This window comes from Dendrobates tinctorius, unplaced genomic scaffold, assembly GCF_039654945.1.
Source record: "Dendrobates tinctorius isolate UK_male_01 unplaced genomic scaffold, ASM3965494v1 ptg000147l, whole genome shotgun sequence".
NCBI lineage: Eukaryota > Metazoa > Chordata > Amphibia > Anura > Dendrobatidae > Dendrobates > Dendrobates tinctorius.
Genome location: NW_027361814.1, coordinates 5,450,697 through 5,463,172, shown reverse-complemented (window position 1 = coordinate 5,463,172; position 12,476 = coordinate 5,450,697). Strand labels below are relative to the sequence as shown.

Below are 12,476 nucleotides of genomic sequence, written 5' to 3'. Positions count from 1 at the left end.
GCATAAATTACCCGAGAAATATATTCTAGTCTTTGACAGGAGTAACATGGTGTTGATGCATGGCAGTTGTAAGATGTTGCTAGTTCATTAAGAGGCGTATAAAACACTAGTCTAAAAAGCGGTTTTCCAGGACTTTTTTATCCTTAGGATAGGCCGTCAGTATCTGATTGGTAGGGGTGCAACATTCAACACCCCCATTGGTTAGCTGCTCCCTGTGCCTACCGGAGGTAGTGGATGAGGAGCGGCAACGCAACATCAACTGTCTAGTGGCCAATGCCGAATATTGTACATCCACCCCTATTGATTCGAAACAAAGCCCTTCCTGTCACCGTCAGCACCGGGAACAGCTGATCGGTTGGGTTACTGCCTGTCACCCCCCCACTGATCAGTTATCGATGACCTATCCTAAGGATAGGCTATCAATGTAAAAGTCCCGGACAATCATTTTAATGAATCAAGCCCTATATATTCCATACTTTATCAATAAGTCAATAGGTTATCCATGTAAAATTTCCCGACAATCGCTTTAATGAAGCAGACCCTCTGAATTCCATACTTTTTCAATACGTCCCATTTATTGAAAACGCATGTACCTCAAAGTTTAATCATTAAGACAAGGAATTGGAAACTAATACAACATTTGGCAATAACTTGCCAATGTAATCTGCAAATCAATGATTAATCTCCTCAGTACCCTAAGCACCAGTGGGTGTTGAAAGACATTTAGAAAGCTTTAGTTCTACACATGGAAGACTTTTCTTTTCAAGCCCAGTCCACTAAAATAATAACATGATGCTTTATATTTTACATTCCAAGATAAGCATTGATTTTTTTTTTAATGAACAGAGATATATTCACAAATGTAGTATAAATCAACCAAAAAGGTCCATTTTGGCATCTCATTTTAAACATCCTCTAGTATTATTATATTTTGACTTGGCTGTGAAGTTTTAATTTAGACAATCTGAAACCTGAACTATTGTAATCATTCCAGAGTTCTCATATTAACCTGCACTTGTTGTTATCCGAGACCCCAAAAGACCGTCCTGGAATTATGTCAACATGTGGAGCCATCTGCAGACCTACGAGATATGTAATTCCCTGCCTAGTCCCATCCCAGCCATATTGCCATTTCCAGGATATATTGTTACATGAAGCCGGTCTAGGTGTTATTGGTTAACAAGGTTGTGATGTGTAAGGGCGCTCCAGCCTTAAGTCGTTCTGCTGTGAAGCAGCTGGAGTATAAGAGGGCCCTATCCATCATTTCTTCTATGGCCGCACTCTGAACCTGAGCAGCAAGAATAGGACCCTTTCAGCCTAATATAAAGAAGGAAATTCCGTTGACATACCAGGGTCAATCACCATCCAAATGAACTTGAGAATGGATACTTTCCATGGGATGAAAACACTTTCGCTATTCATTTTCCATTCAAGCTTTTCATATGCAAAAACATCATTATTGCTTGGTAAATGTAATCAGAGAATTGACAGATGTCTTCAGCCTAATAGAAAGGCTTCAGATTCAGTTTTGATGGGTAAAATGTTTTGATTTGAAATTTCTTTTTTTTTTACACATGCATGAGAAGGTTTTTTTTTTAAACATTTCTGCAACTGACGAGAACACACGCATAACACCAGCCTCATTATAAACCTTCTGAATATAGAGCAATACTGTTCACTTTAAGAAAGCGAAATATGTACGGGGGGGGTTAAAGAAAAATTATTTAGCGGTGTTCATAGCTGATGAAATTGTTGTAGGATTTACGAGTTAAGAGGAACCATGGGGCAATTGTATTGGGCATTTAAAGAAGCACTCCGATTAAAATTTTTATCCTCTTAATATATTGTAGTCATCATATTATATAGCACTACTTACTTTATTACAATCGTCATAATAAATGGCACTATGTACTTACAATTGCTCATTTTGCCTTTCTACCCAGTTATTTCTTCTCTTTTCCATTAGGTCTATGACATCACATGATTTAAAACTGACTAGCTGAATCCTTCTAAGTTCTATGTAGAAACAGGAGGTCAATTTTTCCTGCATGAGTAATCACTGCAAAGGTCCCTGGCATGGAGAGGAGGGAGCAGCTGGGTTAGGAGTTGAAGAGGGAGATGACTCATGCAGAGAACAGAGACTTTCTGTTTCTACATAGAAAAATATTAACTGGGTGGAAAGACAAAATGAGCAATTGTAAGTACACAGTGCCTTTTATTATGACGATTGTAATAAAGAAGATTAAAAACGTTGATGGGAGTGCTTCTTTAAGTAAAACTCTGCCCCTTTCTGCTGTCAAATGATCAGTGCTTTCAAGTGTTTCTTTTTGATGTAGTGCAGTGAGAGCCCATCCAACACTGCTTATGCAGAGCACAGCAGGTGAGATGAGGTTTTCATAGGCTTCTGTGCTCCATGTAGGCAGTAACTGAAATGACAAAGCTCAATCTTCTCAGTCGCTGCCCATGAAGGGTGCAGCATTCTGTGACAAATTAATCTCAACTGCTACGCTCTGCATAGGCAGCGATGAGAAGATTGAGATTAGTCTTTTCAGTCTCTGCCTATGTAGAGTGCAGAAGCAAAACTCATCTCGAGTGCTGTATTGGCCTGGATGAACAACTGATAAATGACAATATTGAATCACATAATTCAATACTGTCTTCATTCATAACTAAGAGCTGCTTTTACATTTTGACACTTTATTCTAAACATAACCAGGGATAGGCTTAGGGTTGGGAAAGGATTAGTGATGGGGTTATGGGTGGGGTAATAAAATTACTAGATTAAAAATTTAATATAATAACATTTATTTATTTTTACATTTTTTATTTCAGTAAAACGCTGAAAAACACAAGGTCAAAGCACAAATTAAAATACATATGTATGAGGGGTAAGGGGTTCAACACTGCACTGCTAGAAAGGACTTGTCTTGCCTTGGTCACTGGTAACACGTGTTTCACCACTGGGTCTAAGAGCCATGTGTGGTCCTTGATTGTCTAACATTTGTATATATCATGGTTGGGGATATAAAAAAATCAAAATGGGGTCTCTGTTCTGTTGCTAAAAAATGAGATCCTGATTCTAATGCTAGGTCCTTATTCCGGTGTTAGACACCAGCTCCACATTTTGCTTTTCCATAGCAAAGACTAAGCTGAACGTTTTTGGCAAGGATTGAACAGGTTGGTCATTGTTTCTCCTGCCACCCATTTTCATGACCATTCATGGTCAATATACCACCCTTCTGCTTGCTAACAGTACAATTGCTCTCGAAAGGGTAGTCCTGCATGGGTTCTTGCTAACAACTTCCAAAAAAAAGACAAGAAGAACCATGACTAACCCTAATTTTCCAATGACCCCATATGAACCCTTGTCTTTCTCCCTCCGGTTCTGTTGAGAGGGAATCCAGAGACAGGTTGGTGGGATCAACTGATGACCCAAGCCAGCCACAGAAATTGACTTTGTGGTATGTACAACCTACTTTCTCACCATAAAAAAGTAGAGAAATTCATGTAATATGATAGGGTTCTCATAGTCTCAACCATTGAAATTTGTATTAATATTTTTGGGGAAATTTTCCAAGTTATAACTATGTGCAGTAGATGAAGTTAAAATATTTGGTGAATGGTTTACTTAACACTCTGGTGTCTTTTTTCTCTATTTTTCAGGTCGTTGTATCAACAACAGTTAATGTGGATGGCCATGTCTTGGCCGTCTCAGACAACATGTTTGTACACAACAATTCCAAACATGGAAGGCGGGCCCGCCGCCTTGACCCCTCAGAAGGTACGGCTCCTTCTTATCTGGAAAATGGTAGGCACACATTTACATGTCCTTTTTTTCCTTTGCAATGCTTTTTTTTTACACATCAAACTTTATTTTGACTACACAACGTTACATCTACTTTTTCCACCTCAATTCATTGATCAACAGCCAGATGGAGATATCACCATTTTTAGCCCAACGGAGACCCAACTTGGAAAACCCAAAATATATATATATATATAATTTTCTAACCACCATTTTAATCCATTTTTCCTTTCAGCTCAAATAATTTACAACCAGTTTTTTTTTTCACCATTTGCCTACTCCAAACTTTTTATTTATTTATTTTTTTTTTTAAGCATTTAATTTTTTTTTTTTTCATGGTTTGGCTTTAGCTTTTTTTGCAGTTTGATATTATTTTCGTCGCTGGTCACGGACACGAGGTACATTCCTAAGTTCATGTTAAAAAAAAAAATTGGTTTTGGAAACATATTACCCAATCTAGAAGGAATTTACTATGAGGTCAACTTCCTGTCACTGGGTCCTGCAGATGGGGAACGGCAGAAGTTTGATGCAAAATTTAATTTATGCATGCATTTCGGCATATAGATGTATACATGTGTGTGTGTATTAGGTGTGAATATTTCCATGCATATTTAAATACATAGATAGAGCATGACATATTGCATGGATGAAAATCTTTATAAAGGGGGGGGATTTGCAGATGAAATGGCTTTGATTGTTAAGTGTAACATGATGATTTAGATATCAAAATAGGAGCGCAATTTACAATCTGCGCCGCTGCTCAAAAATAAACTAATTTGTTTTTCTGCAATAATGACTAAGGTAAAGGAGAACAAAATATAATAATTAGAGGTTGCCCTGAGCCCAAGAGTCATTATAGCATATGACGTATTGTTTATCCCTTTCATATGTACTGAAGATAGGTGTATGTTTTGCCTAGCAACCCAGCACTAATGAGGTTCACAATTAAGAAGGTTGGATCCTCTCTCCTAGTCTTCTTCTTCCCCAGGGAGGCAGAACTGGCAACATTATAGGTTCAAGTTAGCAAGCCCAGCCCTGTGGTGCTGGGTTTTGGTAGAGGTCCAAGCTCGTCCTCCTCTCTAATGAGCTATTATGATGTTAGCAAAACACAAGTATTTATTTTTGTAAGCTGCACAAAAAAACAACTATCTGACTGTAAGCAGGAATGGATTCGTGTTTTGTAAAAAAAAAAAAGGCAAAAATATATTTTTTTAATGTCTATTGTTTGGCAAGCCAAAAAAACAACAACATTGTATCGTTCCGGAAAGTCAAGAGTAGGCTGTTTTATCTTCCTCATCGCTGCAAAGATTTTTGCCCCTAACAATAGGCTAAAATAAAAAAAAGTTTTAGAATCAAGAAAATAAAAATGTAAACAAAAACAAATAAAATATAAACAAGAAGATAAAATCAAATAGAAATGAACAAAAACAAAAGAAAACAACTCCAAATAAAATGCAAAAAAAATTCTAAAAAATCTAAATAAACAAATGCAACTTAAAGAAATGTATAAAATCAAATGCAAATGAACAAATACAAAAGAAAACAACCCCAAATTAAATGCAAAAAAATTCTAAAAAATCTAAATAAACAAATACAACTTAAAGAAATGTATAAAATCAAATGCAAATGAACAAATACAAAAGAAAACAACCCCAAATTAAATAAAAAAATCTAAAAATGTAAACAAATACAAAATAAACGTAAACACAATTTAAAAACATTTATAAAGTAAAGCATAACTAAATGCAAAAGAAAACAACTCTAAATTAAATAAAAAAAAATATTCTAAAAATATAAATAAACAGAAATGTAAAATTTAAGCAAGCAAAATATAAAGAAACATGACACAGAATATAAATAAACAAATCTGAAAGAAAATAAGTCAAAATTAAATAAAAAAAATAAAAAAATATACATGTAAACAAACAAACAAAATATAAGGAAACGTATAAATTAAAATATAAATAAATACTAAAGAAAACAATTCCAAATTAAATGAAAAAAAAATAGAAAAAAATAACCGCTCTTTCAAGTTTAAAAAAAATTTACAAATTAAAGTTTTGCTACGTGCAGTAATCTAAAAGCAAGTTACATATATTAGTAATAATATGTACCTGCATGAATAGTCCCTCCCCCCCGCTAACACCTCATTATCCAATAATCTAATGTTCACCAGCAGCATGTATACACTCAACCAAGACCATTTCCAAGTAAACTAATTCCCCCTGCTGTTCCAATGGACATCTGCCATGGAATATCTTCTGTCCTCGCAAAGCATGGCAAGTGATCGCAACGGTGAAAAAAAAATGAAGCAAACACTTTAAAAAAAAAAAATTAAATGATAAGAAAAAAATGTTAGAAAATTTCATGTTTCACAGTGTTATTTTTTTTCTTCCTTGTCACTTTTTTTTTTTTTGCAGAAATCACGTCCTAATAGCCTAAACCTTAAGCAACTTCTATCACAGCACCACCAGGCCTGCAGCACAGAACTGATTTGCATGCCAAGTACTTGTAATGCAGTTAGGTTTATGCAATAATGACAACTGAATCCAGGCTGCAGGGTTTTAGTGAGTTAAAGAGAACAGATGGCCCTAAGAGAGGTAAAAGGTATAATCCTATCAGCTGGAGTATCAGCCAGCCATCTGGACATCCTAAGCACAATTACAAGACATTTTAGCAGGCAGAACAAAGGAGTCTTCATGAGGCAAGATTAGGCCTGTTTGAGTGTCTCAATATTGTGAATTCAGAAAAAGGTGACAAATTCTGTGATATTACTCCAGAGACTCGGCTGATTAATCAAAAAAAACTGCTATAATGAAGATGTTTACTAATAAAAAAAAATACTTGATCCAAGAAAAAAAGAAAAGTGTAAAAAAATAAAAAACAAAACAAAAGAAAAGGCAGTGTAACCAGATTGCAAAAAGTTATCTAAAGAAACAAACAAAAATTCAAATATTGACATCTTTTAAAATATTTCTCCAACTTTTGGATACATCCATGGTCTGAATAATAAAATATGACAAATCTACTTCTTGTCCGTAATTAATGAACATGAAACGAGGAGGTGACACCTACCGGATATCAAAGATACTCCCTTATTAATTAAGCAAAAAAGCACACTAGTAATGATTTTCGGGATTTTTAATGATATAGTTGTGGCACTCTGCGAGAGAGGTCTGCAATAAGATGGGATCAGGCTGTGCCATGTGTGTGGGTTGTGCTTTCAACACCCCAACGTGAGCCTGGCTGGGATATGAACGCTTTGCCTTTTTTTTCTCTCTCTCTTCCCCTCTTCTGTGTTAGTGCTTTGTGCACGTATATCATTAGATCTCTAACACTGTCTGTGTAATTCATTTTGCTATGGTTCCCATAGAACACATGTTCCTCCTCTATCTGTGCATTGAAATGTATGCAAATACAAGCAGGCGGAGGACGGCTATCGGAATATCCCGAGCCAGCTTCTGTTTCTTTTCCCACTCCCAGGCACTAGAACTTCCTAGACAATCTGTGTTTTCAGTGAGTCCCAGCTGCCAGATAGAAAACCTCTTGTGCCTGCCATAGATTTCGAGTTTCTTTTTTTTTCCCTCCTTTTTTTTTTCCAACCCTCCAAAGTAAATTTGTTTACTGTAATATTTCTTTTTTTTTCTTTTTCTTCTTTTTTGTTTTTTTTTCGGGAGAATTATTTGCCATAATTGGCTGTGCTGATGAAGGTCACTCCCCGTGTGGAGACTTGTCAGTCTTTAGAGATATGATCCTTTTCAAATGCTCTCCATGCAATTAAGAAAAGCAAATGTCATTCGGAAGCCTCAGAAATGAAAATTTTGTATGAACTTATTAGCATGAAGTCAACAGCGCTAGTTAAGGGCAGGTTCTCAGTGTGTGCTCTGTTCCTCTGTTGCGGAGGGATATGCACATAGAATAAGCAAATATAACCTCCATTGGTCTAACGTCAAAGCAAACAAAGGAAGGTGGCATGTCTGAAGTGCTCCAAACAACAATAGCGAGTAGTGATTAGCCATAGCGTTAGTTAGGACAAGGACCCACGTTCAACCCTCGCGTCGCAGCTCCTTGCACGTGTTTGCTTTCGAGACACCTGGGCCTTGTTACTTGGCTTGAGGACCCATTATACACAGCTCTCAAGTAACTCTTGTAAAAACATTAAAAAACCTGTTAAAAAGTAAGTAGGTGGCTACGAGGTTAATTTTCGGATTACCTTAAAGGGGGACTCTCATCAATCCTTGCCCATAAAGTAAAAATATACGTTCTTAATAAAATAACAGTTCTGGAGAAATTTATATTATAGTTCTTCTTCCTTTGTTATTCTTCCTGTAAATATAGAAGAAGAAAAAAATCACGACTGGGTGTTATGAGGTGGGGGTGTGTCCCTGACCACTATTGACATCATCCAATCAGAGCTGGGGAGTGTGAGATAGTGTAAGGACACGCCCCTCTTAAAAGGAGAATGGTATTAGTCGGTTATCCACTTCTTTATGCATCTTTAGGAGGAATAACAGAGGGATCGTAGAGCACGGAATTATGGGAAAAAATGTTTGAGGACTTGTTATGCAAAGCTTTTGAGTAACTCATAAAAAATGTCAAAATAGTGTCAAACATTAGTTGTAGAAATAGGTTAATTATAAACAGGACCTATGACTTAGTTACATGGGTTAAAAAAACCTAGGTCCTTCAAGTTCAAAAATTCTCCATCAATTATACATTTTTCCCTGGCATGTTTAATAAGTGCTTATATTCTTCATAAAAAAAATTCTGATTTACTTTTTTTCCCTCTTTTCTTCCTGGAAAACTCACTTTTGGGTGTTATCAGTTGGGGGTGTGTCCCTGTACACTCTGATCCTGCCCAATCAGGACTGACAGTGCCAGAATGTATAGAGACACGCCCCCTGTAAAGGAGAATGATGTCACCCAGTTATAGATTTTCAGGAGGAATAATACAGGGATGGTACGACACAGAGTTATGAGATCAGATCCTTGGATACTTATTATATGAAGCTGTTGAGTAATTCTTATAAAAATGTCAAAAGACTGTAGAAAAATTAAGATTACGGGATTGATTCCTGTAGAATAGGTTTACTCTATATAGGACCTGTCACCCCTCCTGGCATGTTTAGTAAATATCCATATTAACAGTTCTGGATATTTTTTGTGTTCTTCCTCCATTATTCCTCTTGGAAATTTATAAAATAAATAAAAGATTCACAATTGGGTGTTATCAACTAAGGTTGTGTCCCTGTACACTTATACTGTTCAATCAGGGCAGAATGTTCAAGGACACACCCCTTTGAAAAGGAGAATGATGTCATCCAGTTGTTACATTTTCAGGAGGAATAACAGAGGGATGGTAGAATACAAAGTTATGAGATAAGATACAAAGCTATTGAGAAACTCATAAAAATGTTAAAAAAAAGTAGATGATTACAGGATTGATTGTTGTAGGTTTACTTTAAATAGGATTTGTTGCCTATCCTGAAAAGTTTAGTAAATACCTATATTCTTCATAAATTATCCCTTCTGGATAATTTTTGGACTTTTTCCTCTGTTATTAATCTTAGAAACTTCGGAAAAAAAAGATTCACTATTGGGTGTGATCACTTGGGGGCGTGTCACTGTACACTGATAGTGTCCAATCAGGGCTCGAAGTGTCCGAATGTCATGGGAAAACCACTGGGTAAATCTGACATGGAGAAGAAGTTGGGGATCCTAGTTAATGATAAACTTACCTGGAGCAGCCAGTGCCAGGCAGTGGCTGCCAAGGTAAACAGGATCATGGAGTGCATTAAAAGAGGTCTGGATACACATTATGAGAGCATTATACTGCCTCTGTACAAATCCCTGGTTAGACTGCATATCGAGTACTGTGTACAGTTTTGGGCACCGGTGCTCAGGAAGGATATAATGGAACTAGAGCGAGTACAAAGGAGGGCAACAGAATTAATAAAGGGGATGGGGGAACTACAATACCCAGAGAGATTAGCAAAATTAGGATTATTTATTCTAGAAAAAAGACGACTGAGGGGCGATCTAATAACCATGTATAAGTATATAAGGGGACAATACAAATATCTCTCCGATGATCTGTTTATACCAAGGAAGGTGACGGTCACAAGGGGGCACTCTCTGCGTCTGGAGGAGAAAAGGTTTTTCCACCAACATAGAAGAGGATTCTTTACTGTTAGGGCAGTGAGAATCTGGAATTCCTTCCCTGAGGAGGTGGTGATGGCGAACTCAGTCGAGGGGTTCAAGAGAGGCCTGGATGTCTTCCTGGAGCGTAACAATATTGTATCTTACAGTTATAGTTAGGTTCTTTAGAAGGACGTAGATCTGGGGATTTATTCTGACAGAATATAGGCTGAACTGGATGGACTAATGTCTTTTTTTGGCCTTGCTAACTATGTTACTATGCAATGTTCAGGAACAAGGAGAATGATGTCATCCAGTTGTTACAATTTCAGGAGGAATAACAGAGGGATGGTAGAAGACGGAGTTATGAGAAAAGATGTTATTTGAGCGGGGAATGCAAGCATTTACTAAAACTGACATGTCAAGAAGGGTGACAGGTTCTTTTTAACAGGAACTCAATGTCCTGAAGCCTAGACCTATACCCCAAGTCATCACATTCGTATAACCGAGACATAGCATCCATTGCAGCATGCTAAGTAGATGTCAGTGAGAGTGGCGCTCTCCAAAGAGACAACAGCATAGGAACAACAACAAAAGGAGCATTTATATTGTCTTGAGGACAATCAATAATACAGTACTGTCAAACCAACCCCTGCAGGTGAGATATGGAGGAAGGGAATATACTTGTAATAGGGAAAGTGTATATCTTAGGATCTGCTCCTTTGCATGAAAGTCAGCATACAAAAGACCATCAAAGCTGGTAAAAAAGGTCTGTCAACACCGTGTAAAAGAAAGGCTGATCAAAGTGAAGAACAAAGCCACTCGCAGAGGCTGAGCAGCCTTCAGCCCCAGCCTCGCCACAGTTTTACAGGCTGCTGTGAGCCTGGAGTGACTAGTGCGGCTTGTGCCGCTTACCCCACTGGAGCATTGTAATAACTCATGCAAATGTGAAGACTCTAGAGACAAAGAGAGGTCAAGTAAATGGCCCAGGGATTCATGTCGACAAACAATATTAGATGTAAAATGTGTACCTTTGACAGAAGTATTAATATAGAGCTTTTTGATTTTTTTTTTTCAACATGAAAACTGAAAAGTAGTAATTATAGAACGGAGGAAGGAAAATTAAGTTTTGAACCAAAGGCAAAGATCGCTGATGGGAAAAAAAAAAAAAAAAATCACCCAACCCAATTAGCTGCTTACAAAGAATCCGAATTCTGCACATTTGCTGTTCCATTTCATTCAACAAGCCTGTGATTGACTGTGCTTAGATCTGTACAGTAAAGCAGATAAATCGACATGCCACATGCACGCGGCGCTTAATCATTTGTAATAGCCATATTTGCTTTGACACGTAATTTGCCGTATTAAGCCATTTTTCTTACTCACTGGCAATCTACTTGGCCTTTGCTTTATAAAACATGTAACAGTTCCCTTTAAATACATTTCCATGCTGATGTATGACTGTTCCTTTCTTTATTTTATGGATGCCTTGAACAAACAAAAACTTCATGCATTTGTTTTTTGTTCTTTTTTTTTCTTTTATGTATGTTTGTTACACACTTTTTTTCTTTGGAACATGATTTGTCATTTGCCATTGAAGATACCATCTATAAGAAATAAGAAAACTAACTTTCCTCTCTCTCTACATTTTTTTTTTCTTTTTTTCCCCTCTCACACCTTCTCTTATCAACTCATCACTCCCTCCCAACAAGTAGCTACCCCATGCATAAAAGCGATCAGTCCAAGTGAAGGCTGGACCACTGGTGGAGCTACCGTCATCATTATTGGAGATAATTTCTTTGATGGTTTACAAGTGGTATTTGGAACGATGCTGGTGTGGAGCGAGGTAAGACGTAGGAATCAGCCGGCTTTTGAACTAAGAGCACGTTTCCACCAACGAGATGTCGATAGTCAATTGACAAGCGGTATCAAGAGGCTTTATATCAAACTATCTTTTTATCCATGTGGTTGGAGAGCTCGGACAACGCAGACCGAGGCATGTCTAGGCCCCCTAGTGGAAATCCACAACAGGCCTTTCAGCACAATTGACCAATTAGTGTTAAAAATTACTAGGAGCAAGCATGGGTGTTGCCATATGGAGGCAATTTTCATGTAAATCATGCCCTGTGGCCTTTCCTGCAAACCCAATTCAAGGATAACTTGCAGACTATTTTACTTGTTCCTCCCTTAGCAAATCTTTTGGTCTATCATGAATTTTTTTCCCTTTAAATGTGTATATAGATTGCTAATTATTCACAACAGCCAAAGAAATCATCTATGTAGCGAGTCTATCGCATCTTAAAATGGAAGCAGTCTCAAAGAGTTAAATAAAAAATTCAGTTTTGCTTTTTTGGAAGCTATATGGACCCCCTAAGACTTTTTTTTGCTTTCCTCTTCTTCCTTCCTATCAGCTGATTATCACCCCATGCTATAAGGGCGTGTTTCCACGGGCTGTATGACATCCGGATTTGCTGCGGATTGAATGCTGTGTACAGCCGCAGCGTTTAATCCGCAGCGTCCAGATGTTACAGCA

At 37.3% G+C, this 12,476-nt stretch overlaps 1 protein-coding gene across 21 annotated transcripts in view; it reads left to right on the top strand.

Moving 5' to 3' along the window:
• The window catches only part of EBF3 (EBF transcription factor 3), a 206,372-nt gene that overhangs the window by 130,045 nt on the left and 63,851 nt on the right, over window positions 1-12,476 (top strand). For 12 of the 21 annotated variants that reach the window (XM_073546359.1, XM_073546358.1, XM_073546367.1 and 9 more), the window contains exons 8-9: window positions 3,664-3,808; window positions 11,656-11,789. In XM_073546359.1, coding sequence (XP_073402460.1) covers window positions 3,664-3,808; window positions 11,656-11,789 — 279 coding nt within the window. The remainder of the gene's footprint in view (window positions 1-3,663; window positions 3,809-11,655; window positions 11,790-12,476) is intronic. The other 9 variants (XM_073546365.1, XM_073546370.1, XM_073546363.1 and 6 more) reach the window with 3 other exon arrangements.